Raw genomic sequence first — 17,147 nt, forward strand, 5'->3', positions numbered from 1 at the left:
CAAAGAGCTTTTTCAATAACGGCTCCGAGACTTTGGAACAGTCTCCCTGAGGAGATCCGCTCGGCGACCTCGTTAGAGACATTTAGAAAAGCGGTTAAAACCGAACTTTTCAGCCGAGCATAACCCACCTGATATGAATACCCCCCTGATATGAATGACATGCCCCTGTTTGTGTATGATCCCTGCCTTGCTTGCTGATGCTACTGTTATTTCCTGATGCTAGATATTTTATTGTTTTTAGCTGTTTGTAATTGAATTTTAATGTAAACACTTCGTGCTTTTATTTTAGTCTGTAACCCTGCTTTGATCCATTGGGAGAGGCAGGGAAACATAAATAAAATTTATTATTATTATTATTATTATTATTATTATTATTATTAAGAAGCCATGTTCGGACAGGAGATAGACCTTGTGATACTCTAACATCATATCAAGATTGGTCAGTCAACAACGAAATTATGAATTCCACCTAGAAATGCACAGTAAGTAAAAAAATGCTGTTTTAAAATAGGCATGAAATTTCCCATTTTGAAATTAAGAGAATTTTCAAAAGCAGTCTGTAATATGACCCAGAGCTGCCTAAAGTTATTCTCTGGTTCCCATCTTTTAATATCTATACATACATGGTGTGTGTGTGTGTGTGTGTACACACACACACATTATATGAGGTGGTTCAGCGGTTAAGATGCTGATTCTGGCGATTGCAAGCAGCAGGTCGGCAGTTCGAGGCCCAAGTGCCATGTGACGGAGTACACTCCCATCACTAGTCCCAGCATCTGCCAAACTAGCAGTTGAAAGCATGTAAAAGTACAAGTAGATAAATAGGTACCACTTCAGTGGGAAGGTAACAGCATTCTGTGCAGTCATACTGGCCACATTATCACAGTTGTCATTGACAATGCTGGCTCTTCAGCTTAGTAATGGAGATGAGCGCCAACCCCTACAGTCAGAGACAACTTGACAACATTGTCAAAGGGAAAACCTTTACCTTTATACATACTATAGAAAATATCTTTTTCACAAATATGTATATATATATACCTTGATCAGAAAGAAAATCCAGCATTGTTTGTAAGAGAAAGGATAAGTGTCGAACAGAAAGTGCTGGGTTTCCCATTCTTCTAGAAGCATACACTAATTCATGAAGCAAACGCATCTGAACAGCAGCCCAACCACGGTGGGTTCCTTAAAAAAAGTCAAGAACATTTGTCATATTAATAAAATCTTCAAACTGAGCAGAAATCATTGTTCAGTGAACAGTATCTTTTTAAAAGATCACCTGATGAGGAATTTTGCAAAAGTAGCAAATCCACACAAATGAAGAACTGCCAGGGAGTTATTAAAATGGTGGTGCTATACAAAGAAAGCTATTCATCTGCTAAATCCAATCCCACAGAAAGCCATCCTGTGATGGAAAGCGTCATTCCTGCTCTGGAGCCATCTCATCAAGGATAACATCCACATTACCTCTCAAAACATTTGTCTTTAGTGTATCTCACTATATCTCTTGAGATCTCCCGTGTCAGTATTCCATACCTCTATAATAATACTGTACCCTCTGAATGTCCTGATTTGGCAGGGGTAGTCCCAATTAATCCTTTGTTGTCCCATTTTTTCAGATGCTTTTTAAATGCCCCAATTTTTCTATCCTCCTCCCACATTCCATATTTGTTCTCTGCTTAATCCAACTGCCACAAACTGAGTTAAAGTGGGAAAGAATTTTGTATTCAGTTAATAAAGGAGCAGGAGAGGAAAGGTGAGGGGTGTTACCTGTCCTGATAGAAAGGTGTGTTCTTCCTCATTCATAGAATTTATCATCTTGGCCACATTCTAGAATTGTTCAGGCAAACATGTCCTTGCTTTCATCGGTGAAATATTGGAAGGTATGTACAGTCAGCCCTCCATATCCATGGATTTTTTATCCAAGGATTCCACTATCCATCACCTCATAATATTAAATACATATACTGCATATATTCATGTATAAGTCTAGAAATTTAGGTAAAAAATTGACCAAAAAACTCTGCATCAATTTAATGTAAGTACTGTATCTTAACTCTTATTTAAAAGAAGGAACATCCCCTGGTGAAAAGCAAGAGTATAATCTGTCCTGGAAGCACTGACCGCCTCTACTCTCTCATCTATCCAGCCTTAAGAGTAAGCACAAAGAGTTATGTCTGCTGGAATTTTGTAAGTTCTTTGACATTGTTTTGCTTTGCTTCATCCTTTAGATCCTTGGCAATATGCCCCTAAATTTTACCCTCAACCTATCTGCAGGTCATAGCAAAATCCATAAATTTGGCCCCAAAACTTGCCTTCAACTTATACATGAGGTTGACTTATAGTCAAGTATATACGGTATATAAAATTCTAAAGCAAACCTTGATTTTGCCATTTTATATAAAGGACACCATTTTATTATGCCACTGTATTTAATGGTACTTAAGCATCCACGGACTTTGGTATCCATACGGTGTCCTGGAAACAAACCCCAGTGAATTCCAAGGTCCCACTGTAATACTGTTCCTGAGTTTAAGGAGTTTTAATTTAACTGTATCAAAAGCCTGCATAATCTGCACAACCCCATCCTTCTTTGCACTACAGTACTGCAGAATATTGTTTTACACAGTAAACAACTTTTTGCCATCTGGAAAAATCAGTTTAATATTTTCCATTCATCAGCTAAATTACACTGCAGCATAGAACACAAATCATAATAATCAGTAAGATGTTTATTAATGTTCTTGAAATCCAAGACACATTTTCTCTCAAACCTTTTCTAGTCATTAATTCTTCATTACCACTTAATTTAACCATTCATGCTAAACAGCAACCACTTTATTATTATCCTGTGAAAACATGACTTAGAAATTCTTTCACATTAAACAAATCCTCAAAACATGGTGCTGGATCAAAACTTTCCCTCCTGAATGCACAAGAATTCCTTCCATCCACCGCAGGCTTTTGATCAAGAAGAGGGATTCAGCTGGCAGATGGAGGGAGGAGACTTTTACCAGTTCCCTCCTCTCTGTAGGACCCACTCCCAGATTATTCTAAAGGGCTCCCCAACTCTCCAAAGTAGGTTTGGAGGGTCCAGAGCTCCAGAGTTTTTAGGTTGAAAGAGGAATAAACAAAAAATCTTCCCCACACTCCCAAAAGCAGAAACAATTCTGGATCCAGCACATTTGAAAAAAATAAGACTTATTAAAATATTATTATTATTATTATTATTTTCTGAATGTTCTTGTCCAGTCCTCTGCCACTTCACCTGTTCTCCAAAATTTCTCAAAAAGGAGGGCAACTCCATGAATAATAGGAATCTGAGGTGGTGGTGATGTTTTAGGAGAGATGACACAGTGTAGTGGTTTGTGTGTTAGACTAGGACTCTGGAAGACCAGAATTCAAATCCCCACTCAGCCATGGATATCCATATGATTCTATCGTTTTATGTTGGACAAGTCACACTTCCCCATCATTAGAGGGGGACCAGGGCAAACCTCCTCTGAATAAACATTCCCCCAAAAAACCCTCTGATAGAATCACCACAAGTCAAAGTCAACTTGAAAGCATGTAACAACTGATGCTTATTTCCCTCTTTCTGTTCATCAGTACCTTTGCTGAAATCTTTGGGATCTAAAGATAGGCTGTAACCAGGAAGGGTCTCTAGAAGGAGTTTATAGCAGGCTCTCCAGCCAGGCTCTGTTATACTAGGTGCCACACACTGCATTGCTGCAACACGCTTGAAAAAAGCAGATTTGCGATGAAATCCAATGCGCTCATAAAGCTCAGAAAGAATACTGTAACGCTGAATTTTTTCTTCTTCAGAGAGCTGTAAAGTTTTTAAAAATCAAGTAAAGAATTTTAGTACAGAGAAGTTGCATCCATAACTTACTGGCATATCAAACATGAATGTATCTGGATGTTTATTCAGTCTTAGAAAACAGAAATAAAAATATGGAACAGTTTAAAACACGAACTTTTAGTAGTGACCAACTGAAGCTAAATCTTCAAGTGCTTGTTAGACCTACAATTCTGCCCTGGTGCACACATGTTTTGTTTTGGTTTTCAGATAATGGCCATCATGAGGGACCAAACAATTCCTTGCCCACAGAATCAATATAAGTTTTTTCCTCACCCCGCATTCTACTTTACATAAGCTGCAGATTGTTGTTTGATTTTTCTCTGTTATACTTGTAAGTTTTCATTTTATGTGCTTGTGTTTTAGTATACTGTTATAATTGTGTACTATTTTCAAGGCATTCACCATCTTGAATGGACAAGTGCTGGCTATAAGTAAATCATACAGGATATGAATGCACTATGGTTAACATTTGTCTGAAGTCTATATAAAGTACTATAAGCACAGTTATGCAACACCAGATAATGATTTTCTAGGTCTCAACAAATGACTGAAGAAAGAACATTCTCATATAGCCAATAGATACATTATGGGCCCAAACAGACAGGCCAAAATAAAGCTGTTTCGGGTCACTTTGGAGGTATGCTGTTTAAATGATGCATGCGTCCTAAGAGTCCAGAAGCTGTGCCAAAGCCACATTCCAGTCCTAAGGACTGGAACACAGCTTTGGCGCAGCTTCTGGGCTCTTAAGATATGTGCGTCATTTAAACAGCATACCTCCAAAGTGACCCGAAACAGCTTTATTTTGGCCTGTCTGTTTGGGCCACATGTTTCTAAATATATGACATTAAGCATTGGAAAATTATCTGCATACCATAGTTCGTATCACAGCTGCATTTTGGTACATTTTAAAGTATATTTGGTGTTATGATTCAAAGAGCTATTAAACTAGTCTCATAACCTGATGTCTTAGATCAGGCTTTTTGAATGGCAGCTCCCATACCTCATGGCAACTTGCTTATGAAATGTGGGAATTTCAGAAACAGTGCATGAATGGCACAGAGGTCCCATGTTTGAAAAAGCAAAGGCAAACATTTGACTAGGCTACCACATGTTGAAACAGATTTATTAGTCACCTAATATTCTTCAACATAAAAATTTCATTCCTCTAAGTAAAACACAATCCTGCATTCAAAACGTGTATGAGTCTAGTTAGTCCTACGAAGGCAGGTTGGTGTAACTTTGAGAACTTTTGTCAAGTATGCCTCTGTAGTGACAACTTTTTTAAAAAATTCTAAACCTATGTAGAAGCAAAACAACATGCTTTAGCCAGCTCATGATGTCTGAGACACACTGAAAATGTATCCCTATCAGAGGTTCCCAGGAGATTCAGAGATGGAAGCCTAATGGCATTCTGGTTGTCTACCTATCTAAGAGTTCAAACACTATCAAGTGCATATCACTCTGTCTCAGAAAACAACTTGAGTGATGAGCAACACAAGGCTTTCTAGGCGTCAAATAATACAGCAACCCAAACTATAAATTCTGTTTCAGTAGCACCAAATCCCATCAGGGCTCATTATTTCTGTTGTTTGACTAGAATATTTAACAAAAGAAATAAGCCCCCAAGAGAAAATGAGCCCATGAGAAAAAATAACTTTGTTTGGCTAACTCACTGCTAAGCAGTATTTTACATCAGCCGTATACAAACCACAACAAAAACCAAGTTTTACAGTGCAACACTGCTGACCCCTAGTGAACAATCTACAACATACACATAAATCCTGCTACAAGTGGTGATAAAGTAAGTGTTTATTTAAAGAATAAAGATTAAAGACCTTTTCAGTGGATTTTCAGCTGAACTGGTGACACTGTTTACAGATTTCTTACACAGGATTACAGATTTGTTGAACAGCTCAGTTCAGATGATTTTTTTTTCCAAGCTTCATAAGCTATCATTTATGAAGCTGAAAAAAAATGCCAAGGCTGAGTCTTCCTCTGCTTACAGTATGTACATTTCTATCACTTCATTAATGATTTGTATTTTGCTGGTGTTTCCAATCACATCCATATCAGGGAACTCAGAACAGGAAAATCTGGCTTAATACAATTCAGAAACGAATTCCTTGAAGCAGCAAACAAGGGGAGAAGGAGAAACACTTGGACCTGATAGCATGGTTTTAAGGCCAAAGACAGTCGTTTAAAATAATCCATTGTATCTATGGGAAGAGAAAGTCAGCATGGTGTAATGGTTTGAGCACTGGACTATTGCTCTGGAGACCAGGGTTCAAATCCCCACTAAGGCATGGGAATCCACTGGGTGATCTTGGGCAAGTCACACTCTCTCAACCCTAGAAGGCAAAGGCAACCCCTTCTGAACAAATCACACCAAGAAAACCTTGTAATAGCATCGCATAAGGGTAGTCATTAATCAGAAACAACTTGAGGGCACACAAGAACAATAGCAATCTAGAAGGAGAAATAACAAAGCTGTGAAATCACAGTTTACATCCAAATTTAGAGTCTTGTGATAAGTAGGAAAGATTAGAAAAGTGACCAAAGTAAGGTAGAGTTATGCTTAGGTAAAAGCTGCCCAAGGCTAGAATTTATCCTATAAGCCATTTTCCCTTCCAGCTTCACATTCCTGACCTAGTTTTACCAAAAAAAACCTAACAAACTCAAAACATCATTAAACCATTCCTCTAAATATCCAACTTTCCATTTTGTGTTACTCCAGAAGTTCTTTTTCATTTAGTATTTCATTTCCTTATTTCCAAACCCAATGATTTTCAAAATCAGTAGATCAGAAATAATCTAATAATCCAAATTAATACAATAAATCTTCCTCAGTTTCAGGGATATCTCTATCTCTGTCTCTGTCTCTGTCTCTGTCTATCTATCTATCTATCTATCTCTCTATCTCTCTATCTATCTATATCTCCTCATGCAAATTTCTTCCTGGATAGTTTCTTCCTGTACTCCAATGCTAGGTGTATGCTAACACAAGATGCTATATGAAACAGGCTCCTTGATTCAGCAATGTTCTTCTTATGTTCCAAAAACAATTTCAAAAGCCAACAGATACATTATTTCTTTGTCCAAAGAAGAAGGACATTTTTACCTGACGAAGGTTAATATAAACAGCATTTTGGAGAAATTCAGAAGCTTCCATGCTTCTCTTCTGTATTGCCAGAACTCTCACTGCCTTTACACAGGCTTCCAACTCAATCACACCAGCATTCTTGTACTATAAAATAACATTAAAAAGGACTTAAACAGAATTAAATTATATGACTCTACAAGATAACATAAAACAAACTTCTGTATGAACATCCTACAATGGCACAATTACTCTACAAGTTTGGCTCCTTTTAATGGGGCCTGGTCAGGAAAGTTTCTTCACACAGGCTGTATGTGTGTAAAAACTTACCTTGGTGACTTTGGCCAAATGCTGTTTCCCTGAGTAACCTTTTCCCTGTGGTGTTGTGCGGATAAGAAAAGGGGATGTACACCATACTCACCCCGCAAGGAAAGGCATGATATAATTATATTAAGTTCATTTAAAAATAATTTCCGAAACAGTTTCAGTGTTAAGGATGACAAGCAGCTCTTTCATTTCCTTGCAAGACAATGTACTTCATCTTCAGTCATTAACACAATGATAGAATTCTTGAATCTCTGATGACAAGGACAAAATTTTCAAAGGGACACAAGTTTCAACAGTCCACCATGAGCATTGTTAGGTATAGGCCTAATTCTGCAATGCTATATCTTGCAAATCCTTCAAAGGGCTTCCCAAATAGAACAGAAACACATTTATAGCCTTTAGATATCACACTGAAATATACTGTTTCATTGTATGAATGAGCTCCCAGCACATACAGCCCACCTTCCTCCCAGAGTAGCTGTAAGACTACCAGAAGGCTTTGCTTACATTTTTAAGGAATCACGGTTTAGTGTTACATCAAAAACCTAATTAGTATTTAGTGTAATTACTGTAAACTGTAATTAGCATTTATTACTGTTTATAGGAGGGAAAAAGCCAGCTTCATAACCCTCCTTGATGTTAATTTGTTTTCCCCTAAATACCAGTTAATACTAAACATAGTCTGTCCAGGTTTGGACATAATGCTGAACTGCGGTTAATAAATGGAAATAGCTGCACACAGCTATATAATCTAAATATACAAACTCCAACATCTGTTCAGTTCTGCATATGAGCACAAACCTTGAATTCTAACTCAAAATCAGATGTTCAAGGTGAAAGAAAATGCCATTTTCTAGCCAATACTCTTTATGCAAGTGTAAGTGGCAATATGGATAACTACAAGTTCAAACAATTATAATTTCATACAATCTCCACTGTCTTGTTAGCCTATTACAAGCTTCTCACAGGAAGCTACTAATATCGATACTCAAAAAAATCACTTGAAGGGCTTTTTATTTCACATATCAGAGCACCAGGTTAAAAAAAAGCAATGTTACCTTGCTGTAGTAGGAAATGGCCTCTTTGTATTTGTCAATAATATCTTCAGGGCTCAGACAGTTCTTTGCACGCCCTATTTCAGTACTAGTATCTGCATTAATGCCATTTGAAGTGAGAGCCCCTACAACATAGTGAAGTAAGAAATTTCAAATTAACATTGACTCCTAGTTAATGTCAATTAAGTCCAAGTAAAAACAATTTCATTTCAGAAAGCCCTTTCAAACCTTAACGCCCTACCAATAGGAAATGTACACAAGTTAAGTGTGAATTTAAAATAAATGCACATTTAAAATAAAGAGTAGATGAAATAGCACTGACCAGAATGATTCCCCAGACAGATTGATTCAGTCTAAAAGAGGCTTCTTTTAAACAACAATTCAAAGAAAAGAAGTTAGAAAGAACATAATGCTAGAAGAGACTATCTGACCAAAAGAACAACAACCAAAAAATGGTGTGAAACTAATGCTTACATGTTATTGAAACTCTAACTCAAACTTAATTGTCTGGAAGCTAGTCTTACAGTCAAGGTAAAATATTAGCCTACCATAGGTAATCAAATGCTTTTCAACAAAACTCAAGATGTTAAATGAGATTGCTTGGTCTCAAAGAAGGGTGGGTGGGGGTGAACTCAACTTGTACACAGTTATAAATCCTATAAATCTGCATTTTCCAAACCACAAATTAAAGAGAGGACTGAAACCAGTTATCAGTCCGTAAGAGAGTAAAGACAGTGAATCAATGAAACATGCACACATGTTGATAGCCAAAGATCCCATTGATTTAGTGGGTTTTTTCTTGCTTGGACTAGTAACTGAGTTTATACCAGAAAATGTTTTTAAATTAAATATCTCATGTCCATTTGAGAAATGGAGGGGAAATTCAGGTAGCAGACAATCGTAAAATCTACAGTTTATCAAGGTAAGGGAGACTGTGGGATTGGAGACAAATTCACACAAAATTTATAGCAACAACATGTAGATACTAGAACAATTAAATAAAAAAATGGTTTTACTGACACAAGACATTTATAAGACAATATACCTGGATCAATAAGAACTTCTTGTGCCCCTAAGGGAAAACCAAAGTGAAAACATTAACATTCTGCATTGCTTAAAAGAAATGAGCCTATTAAATATCTTTTACAATGAGATGTACTCAAATAAAAATGAGAACATCTACAGTTACATCGTTATAATAAAGAAAGTTAGATCACAGAATTTATCTTACAAATCATGCAGCACAAGGAGTTATTATGGTGTGTCTGACTTATTGCAACCCTAAGAGGAACCTACCACGAGATTTTCTGGGGTTGAGAGTGTGTGATCTGCCCAAGATCCATGACCAAGCAGGGGATTAAACCCTGGTCTCCAGGGTCATAATCCAAAGTTTTTAGTAGGCAACGTGGCTTCCCTCAAGACAGCATTAGTTCTTTGTGGAATAAAAATAACAGCATGTGTTTAAAGCTTCTCTGGCTGACTGCTCAGAGGAGATTCTTACATATTACAGGTTATCATACAGGTGGTCTTTTTGCAGACCTGAGTTACTAGGTACAAAGAGAACTTGCAATACAATGTTTCAATATATCTCTGCCACTGCCTGGCCCCCAGATGAGCGTTTCTATTTGGCTTGTAATAATGTTCAGACTATTCAGGGAACAGGAATTTCAGGAGTCACTGCCTCTGAAGGGAGCAGGCTATTGTAAGGGGCACAGAACAGGTTGAGGGGCACATAAACCTGTCTTTCAAGAGAAAGGAAAGGCCAGCGGTCTCAAAAGTAATGGCTGGGTGCTTGCCACTGCTGGGTGCCTGCCTTCACCTGGGACATGAAGCATTTGCTTATCTCACCTATCAATTTTGGCTTTGTATTTTTATCAATGTTATCCTCATGCCTTGGCTCAAGAATCAATTTTATACCAGCAGCAGCAACTGAAATACAAGTATGGAAGGCTAATAGAAATAAGACTACTCCCATAGTTAACTGCAGAGAGGAAAAGCCATTGTATACCTGCTTCCTTCACATATCCGATTGTACATTTCTTTTTGTTTGTGTGGAAACCTATGGCAGTTGTTTCAGTTCTAATATTAAAGTGGGGCTTGTTTGGGCTCTAAAATAAGCACCTGTGATTCCTCCATTCCACTTGCCAAAAGAGAAAAAACATCCTCGGAGAAAGCACTCACTGAATCCAAAAGTCTATAATATGGTACAGTTGGCCCTCTGCATCCACAGATTCTGCATCAATGGATTCAACCATCCACAGCTTGAAAATATCCCCCCCCCCAAGAAAATTCCAAAAGCAAACCATAATTTTGCCATTTTGTACAAGGGACACCATTTTATTACATTATTGTATATAATGGGGTTTGAGCATCCACAAATTTTGGTATCCACAAGGGGTCCTAGAATTAAAAACTCAGCAGATACCAAGGGCCCACTCTATAACATGAACATTCCCTAGTTCTTTTTGGGTTTTTTTTGTACTTTGAAGGAGGTTATTCCCGGGTGCCTGTATTTTTGTTTTTGAGTCCAATGATGGTCAAGCAAAGAGTCTAGAACAACATTCTCTGTGTGGAGGTACCTTTCAAAAGTGTTCAGAAATAGCTGTTGCAGCTGAAAACCTTTAGACAGTACCATGTTGCCTATCCAATATGTTTTATGTGAGTCTGCCTTTGAATAATCTGTAGTAACTGCAGCTGATTCAAAATGTTGCCTATGGGCTATGGACAAGAGCAGGCTAAAAGGAACCTATAGTTAGCAACAGGTCCTTTAGCAACTGAAATGTCAGTTTTGACTTTGGAAGTCATGGCATAGGGCTAGAATACCCTTAGGGCAACTTGCTCCAACTTATCCTTGCCTAAACATAAAGATATGCAGGATGGATTATTTTTCTGCAACCCATCAATAACAGGGGAGCATCTGGCAGGCACACATGAGGAGATATTTTCAGCAGCCAAACAAAGTTTTAAATTTCCCAATTCAGAGATTACACCATCACCACCACCACCAATTAATGGCATACCCAGAGAAGAAAAAAGACTTTCACTTCCATCTGCTTTTGGCCTATCACTTGATTTTAATCAGATTTATTTATTTATTTCCTGCTAGCTCCTTGCACAGGACCCATGGCAGCGACTGCTTGTCTAACTGCTATTGCTTGTAGGCAGGAGTTGTGCCATCTTCGTGTTTATTGCTTTGTGTATGGGGTTACACTTTAGTTTTAATTCTGTTGAACAATATTCTGTTTCAGTGATGGGATACAATTTACTTAATATATCCTTTTTCTCCAAAGCTAGCTATTTGAAGTTCTGCTTGAAATATGGTTGTGTAGTCTTTGGCACCTACGTAAAGCACCCACAAGACATCACTGATATCAAGAGCAGCTTCTTATGGGAGCAGAAAATGTTCTGTTCTGTTGAACAGACTGGTCAGTTTCATGCAAAATGCAATTACAAATGAATACTACTCTTCTCTTGCTGTTAATATATAGCAGCCAGCCACTTATTAATTCCCCTCTTCATCTAACACTTGTAGGCTGTAACACTATGGAGAAATGTAGGTTTGTAAGCCAGTACTGAATGGCTAAAATGCAGCATGGCCAAACACTGAACAGGCATGCGCCACTGGTGGTGGTAAGGGTGGACTTGAGAAGCTGAAGTCACTGAATATTTAACAGTAAATGTGTCAGGGAGAAAATTGTTCACAAAAAACAAACATACTGCTCACCTGGTCTGTGCCGGTTAGCTGCCTCTGTAGGAACTGAATTGCCTTGTGCTTTGCGAGCACCAACTTTACCTCCTGTCCCTCCAGGATAGTGATAGATAACAGAAGCCGAACATAATCCTTCAAGAGCAGCTGGAGATGAAAGCAAGATGTTAACTGACAGCAATATCACTACCTACTCACATAATTACAAATGTTTATGAGGTGCATAGGCAGCCCCAAGTAGATAGAACGAAAAGCACCGCTAAATCAATCTTACAATCAATCATCACTTTCAGGGTGCTGGAGGTGGGGGGGGGGGAGATAACATCAAGGGAAATTCCTACTTAAAGTGAATTTATAAAATAATTATGATAAAGATTAACTGACACATTAACGATGTCACTTGCAGGCTCAGCTGCTGTCATGTTTCACCCCTATAGCTCTCCTGCTGACGAAATAGAAGCAGGTATTTAAGTGCTAATCCATATAGTTACTCCATGTTTCACAAATAAAAAATCCACTGAGCACCATTATTATTATTATTATTATTATTATTATTAACCTTTATTTATAAAGTGCTGTAAATTTACACAGCGATGTACATACAATCTTTTTAATTGGACGGTTCCCTGCCCTCAGGCTTAATATTTAATATTTGTATAGCAAAAACAAGTGACAAAATGTAGATAATTAGGAGATAAGCCCAGTAGATATCCTCTGGGACAGTTCCTAGTCTCCTTGTTATGTACTACACAGTATAATCAGGAGCACAAGGAAATAACTGAGTCCCAACAAAACACTGTACATACTACTATAGTTATTTATATTATTAACTTAAAATGTGAATGTCTTCCTTAAACTTGTAACAAGTAAACCATGTGAAGGCACCAGGAATGATATTAGAGTTACATTTTGCATTTTCAATCATTCATACCTCCAAGCCACAAAAAGTCATTTACAGAACGGAGGAGTTCCACAGCCATGTGGTAATGCACAAGGGAATCTTGTAACATCCCTGCCTGCAGACAGAGGTCACCAACATGCTTCCGCATACGACCTTGGCAACGCTTCTTATAATGTCTAGAATATAAAATACACACCATAACATTAGCTTCATTTGATCCAGGCTGCCGTAAGTGTGTTTACTTAACTGTTCTTTTTCAGTTTACCCATCACTGACTGGAATATAGTCATGATTCCTTACCAATGAACAACTCCAGCTGCCAATCATTCATTGTAATAAGTAAAATAAAAGCAAAGATAGCCACTTTTTTGGGGGGACCCCTGAAATCACCCATTTGGAGACAAACTCACATCCTATATATGTGAATACTGTAAAACGATCTGTCAGTGTAACAGGTCTTGTGTGCTGATCAGCTTCATCCAAAGGCCCATCATTATTCTCTGACCCATTCACTCTCCTCTCTCTGTGTTATATTCTCTTATTTTATTTTATTTTATTTTATTTTATTTTATTTTTTGAAGACAATAGCTGATCTGTCATTAAAGTGAGGCTTAGCAAGCAGTGACATTGTACTAGGGCTAGGTAACTGTCTGGTTAAGAAAATCTGGGGAGGCCTTAAAGTAAAAATTCCCAGATTAATAACAAACTTTTGCAAGAGTAGAACTTCACCTATACTGCACACTTCACAGACAATAGTTAATACACTTTCAGATTCAGTTGACAGGTGCAGACATTTTCTGTTCATAGAATATCTGTATTAAATGTAGCTAAAACGTGCTGTTGATAAGTGCCACCAAGTGGACTTTGACTGATGGCAACCCTATGAACAAAAGACCAGTATGAGAACTTGTCATCAACAACTCTGCTCAGGTCCTGCAAATACAGGGCTGTGACTTCCTTTGTTGAGTCTATCCAGCAACAACGTGTTCTTCCCCTTTTCCTGCTGCCCCCCTCTCCTTTACCAAGCAGTATAATCTTTTCGAGTGAGTCATGCTATCTCAAGATATGGCCAAAGAACAACAGCCTCCATTCATGTTGTCTCATGATATAACCAAAGCACAACCATTTTCCCACTTTGGAATCCACAAGGAGAGCAGGCTTCATTTGCTCTAGGACACATTTATTATTGGTCATTTTGGCAGTCCTAGGTATCTGTTGGGATCTCCACTAGCACACGTTTCTAATGGATTGATTCTCTTCCTGTCAGCTTTTTCCACTGTCCTACTGAATTAGAAACTCAAATATTACCAGTGTAAGCAGAATGAAACACAATTAATTTAATGTAGTTTTAATTCCACAACTTGAGGAAATTCTATATGAAATAAAGTATTGTTAAAAGGCAAGATATTTAGGAATCACTAATTATTATGTCTGAGATTTGAATGTTTTAATAGGTATCAATGAGAAATCAACATATTTAAAAAGCTTAAAAAGCTTGATAAAACAGCTTAATCATACATTTTTAATGACTGGTTAAAAAGCTTTCAGTGAAACAAGAGGTCTGCATAAAATTCTGCTTTTGTTACAAATTGTTCACACTTACAAATCTTTTTTAAAAATAAAAGGGGCAATCTTAATCTCAGGTTCTATGAAGGGGGGAATCAAGAAGGCTGAAATATTGCACACACAAAATATAAGAGAGGAAATGGTATATGCCTAGGGACGTCTTATGCAATACTAAAACACAACACAGCTTGCCACAATTATAGCTTTCATAGACACGAAGGAGAATAAAATACTGTACCACTAGAAATGGAACAAGATCAGTTTGTAGTTCTGCTATTGTATATATCCTAACTAATGCCAAGACAAAACAAGAAAGATGATCACACAATTTTTAATATGCTACTTTAAGATCTAACTGGCATCAGGTCAACCTCAACTCATGGTGACCCTGTAGATGAGACATCTCTAAGTCTCTCTATCCTCAACCGCTCTGTTCAGCTCCTGCAGGTTCAGGCCTATGGTCTCCCTGATGGAGTCTAACCATCTGGAATGAGGTCTCCTTCTCCTTCTAAAGTCTACCTTTCCCAGCATCATTGTCTTTTCTAATGAACGTGGCCGAAGTATGACAACCTCAATTTAGTTATCTTGGCTTCAAGGGAGAGTTCAGGCTTGATCTGTTCTAAGACCCATTGGTTTGAATTTATCAATAGCAGAAGGAACATCCCTGTTAGAACAATTATGCTCCACTACACATTTCCACAAGTAGGTGCGGAAGAGATTGCAGACTTGGTTTTGCAGAAGACTACATCATTAGCTGTGTGACTGTGGTTTTTTATGGTTTTTTCAGGCTATGTAGCCTTGATCTAGATGATTTTCTTCCTGACGTTTCCCCAGCATCTGTGGCTAGCATCTTCAGAGAATGCTTTGCCTGGAAAAAGTTGGGTATATATATATACTGTGTGAGCCTGGGAATGCAGGAGTGATTTGCATGTGTATTGTTCTGGGAGGCTAATGCAAAAGAGGATTAATGTCTAATTGGTGATCATTATCTGCTGGGAAAGCCCCTGACTCTGAGTGGTTTCCCATTTGCATTTGCTGAGTCCTTATTTTGCTATTCCTCAGGATTGGTAGCTGAGCAGTGTGACTAATTTGTATAATTACTTGTACATTTAAATCTGTATTGGATACCACCCTTGTAATAGCTCTGATGTGCAACCAATAATGCAACTATTGCCTAATGAACCATATGAATACAAGATTGCAATTTTAGAACAAATACAAAACTGAAATCAGTTCCATTTCCAAATTATTAAAAACAAAACAAAACAGGGCAATTATTTTCAGAGAACAATGAGTACAGAATGATACACATAAATAATCTGAGATAATACAAGAGAAATTTACAATATACATTCCAGTTTGATTATAATTAAAAGGCAAAAATCACTGCATTATTTCAGTTTAGACAAAGTCTGAAAAATTTACAAGAAGTTGTAATGTGAAAGATACATCCTTCAAATTAAAAACTTTAAGAAAGCACTGCTAAATTATACTGAATCTTGCATTTATGTTTTCATGACTAGTTTACTCTGTACGTTGAAAAAAGCATTCAGATATACCAAAATGCATCTGGATACACATATGGATAATTCTATGAAAACAAATGTATTTAACATTTAGGCTAACTCCACTGTTATGCATACTTCTGTCCTTCTACAGTCTCTCTCCACTCACATTTTGGAACATGAGCAACTCAGCGGAGTTTCCAGAAGACCTTATTTATTAGGCCATAATAGGCAAACAAACAATGCCAAAAACAAACAAACAAAAATTACAAGCATTTCAATACATTAGCCATTTCTTACAACAGAAAGAATAAGTGTGATGATTATTATTAGAGAATTTTATCACTACATGTTGTGCTCCCTGGAGTTAAAATAAAAATATGGAGCTAATCTTACTGAAAAACATATACTGTGGTGGTGGCACTGAAGAAATCATACTTCTCTGACCCCATTGTATCTCCACACTATCATCCAGATCAGCTGTTTGAAGTGGTTAGGGGCCTTTTATACTCTGCCCCACAAGAAGAGAATTAAAATTAATATTAAAAGAAAATATGTATTGCTCTTAGAACAGAGCGTTATGCTTTTAAATGACTGAATCTCTTCACTGTTTATCTTACCTTACAATATTATTGCCTTCGCTCAGTTAAGTCATGGATGAGTGCAAGTGTACTACAACAATAAGAGAACAGTGATATAGTGAATCATAACATCATAGAGTTGGAAGAGACCACAAGGGCCATCCAGTCCAACCCCCTGCAGTGCAGGAACTCACAATCAAATTAGACCTGACAGATAGCCATCCAGCCTCTGTTTAAAACCTCTGAAGAAGGAGAATCCACCACTCTCAGAAGGAGTGTGTTCCACTGTTGAACAGCTCTTACGGTCAAGAAGTTTCTCCTAATGCTGAGGTGGAATCTCTTTTCCTATGGCTTGAACCCACTGTTCCTTATCCTATTCTCTGGAGCCATGGAAAACAACCCTCTTCGATATGACATCCCTTCAAATATTTAAACCTGACTATCATGTCCCTTCTTAACCTTCTTTTCATCAGGCTAAACATACCCAGCTCCCTAAGCTACTCCTCACAGGGCAAGGCTTCCAGAACTTTCACCATTTTGGTCACCC

At 37.6% G+C, this 17,147-nt stretch overlaps 1 protein-coding gene across 1 annotated transcript in view; it reads right to left on the bottom strand.

Annotated features, from left to right (window-relative positions):
* LOC149317694 (trafficking protein particle complex subunit 9) overlaps positions 1 to 17,147 on the bottom strand; it is a 337,712-nt gene that overhangs the window by 302,622 nt on the left and 17,943 nt on the right. Inside the window, exons 3-9 of the mRNA XM_089518016.1 lie at positions 12,979 to 13,124; positions 12,066 to 12,194; positions 9,387 to 9,413; positions 8,345 to 8,466; positions 6,981 to 7,106; positions 3,613 to 3,829; positions 1,042 to 1,185 (exon numbers count right to left, since the gene is read on the bottom strand). Of these exons, the coding sequence (XP_089374142.1) occupies positions 1,042 to 1,185; positions 3,613 to 3,829; positions 6,981 to 7,106; positions 8,345 to 8,466; positions 9,387 to 9,413; positions 12,066 to 12,194; positions 12,979 to 13,124 (911 nt within the window). The remainder of the gene's footprint in view (positions 1 to 1,041; positions 1,186 to 3,612; positions 3,830 to 6,980; positions 7,107 to 8,344; positions 8,467 to 9,386; positions 9,414 to 12,065; positions 12,195 to 12,978; positions 13,125 to 17,147) is intronic.

The sequence above is a fragment of the Sceloporus occidentalis genome, unplaced genomic scaffold, assembly GCF_023333645.1.
Source record: "Sceloporus occidentalis isolate IW3139 unplaced genomic scaffold, rSceOcc1.0.p SCAF_3, whole genome shotgun sequence".
Lineage (NCBI taxonomy): Eukaryota > Metazoa > Chordata > Lepidosauria > Squamata > Phrynosomatidae > Sceloporus > Sceloporus occidentalis.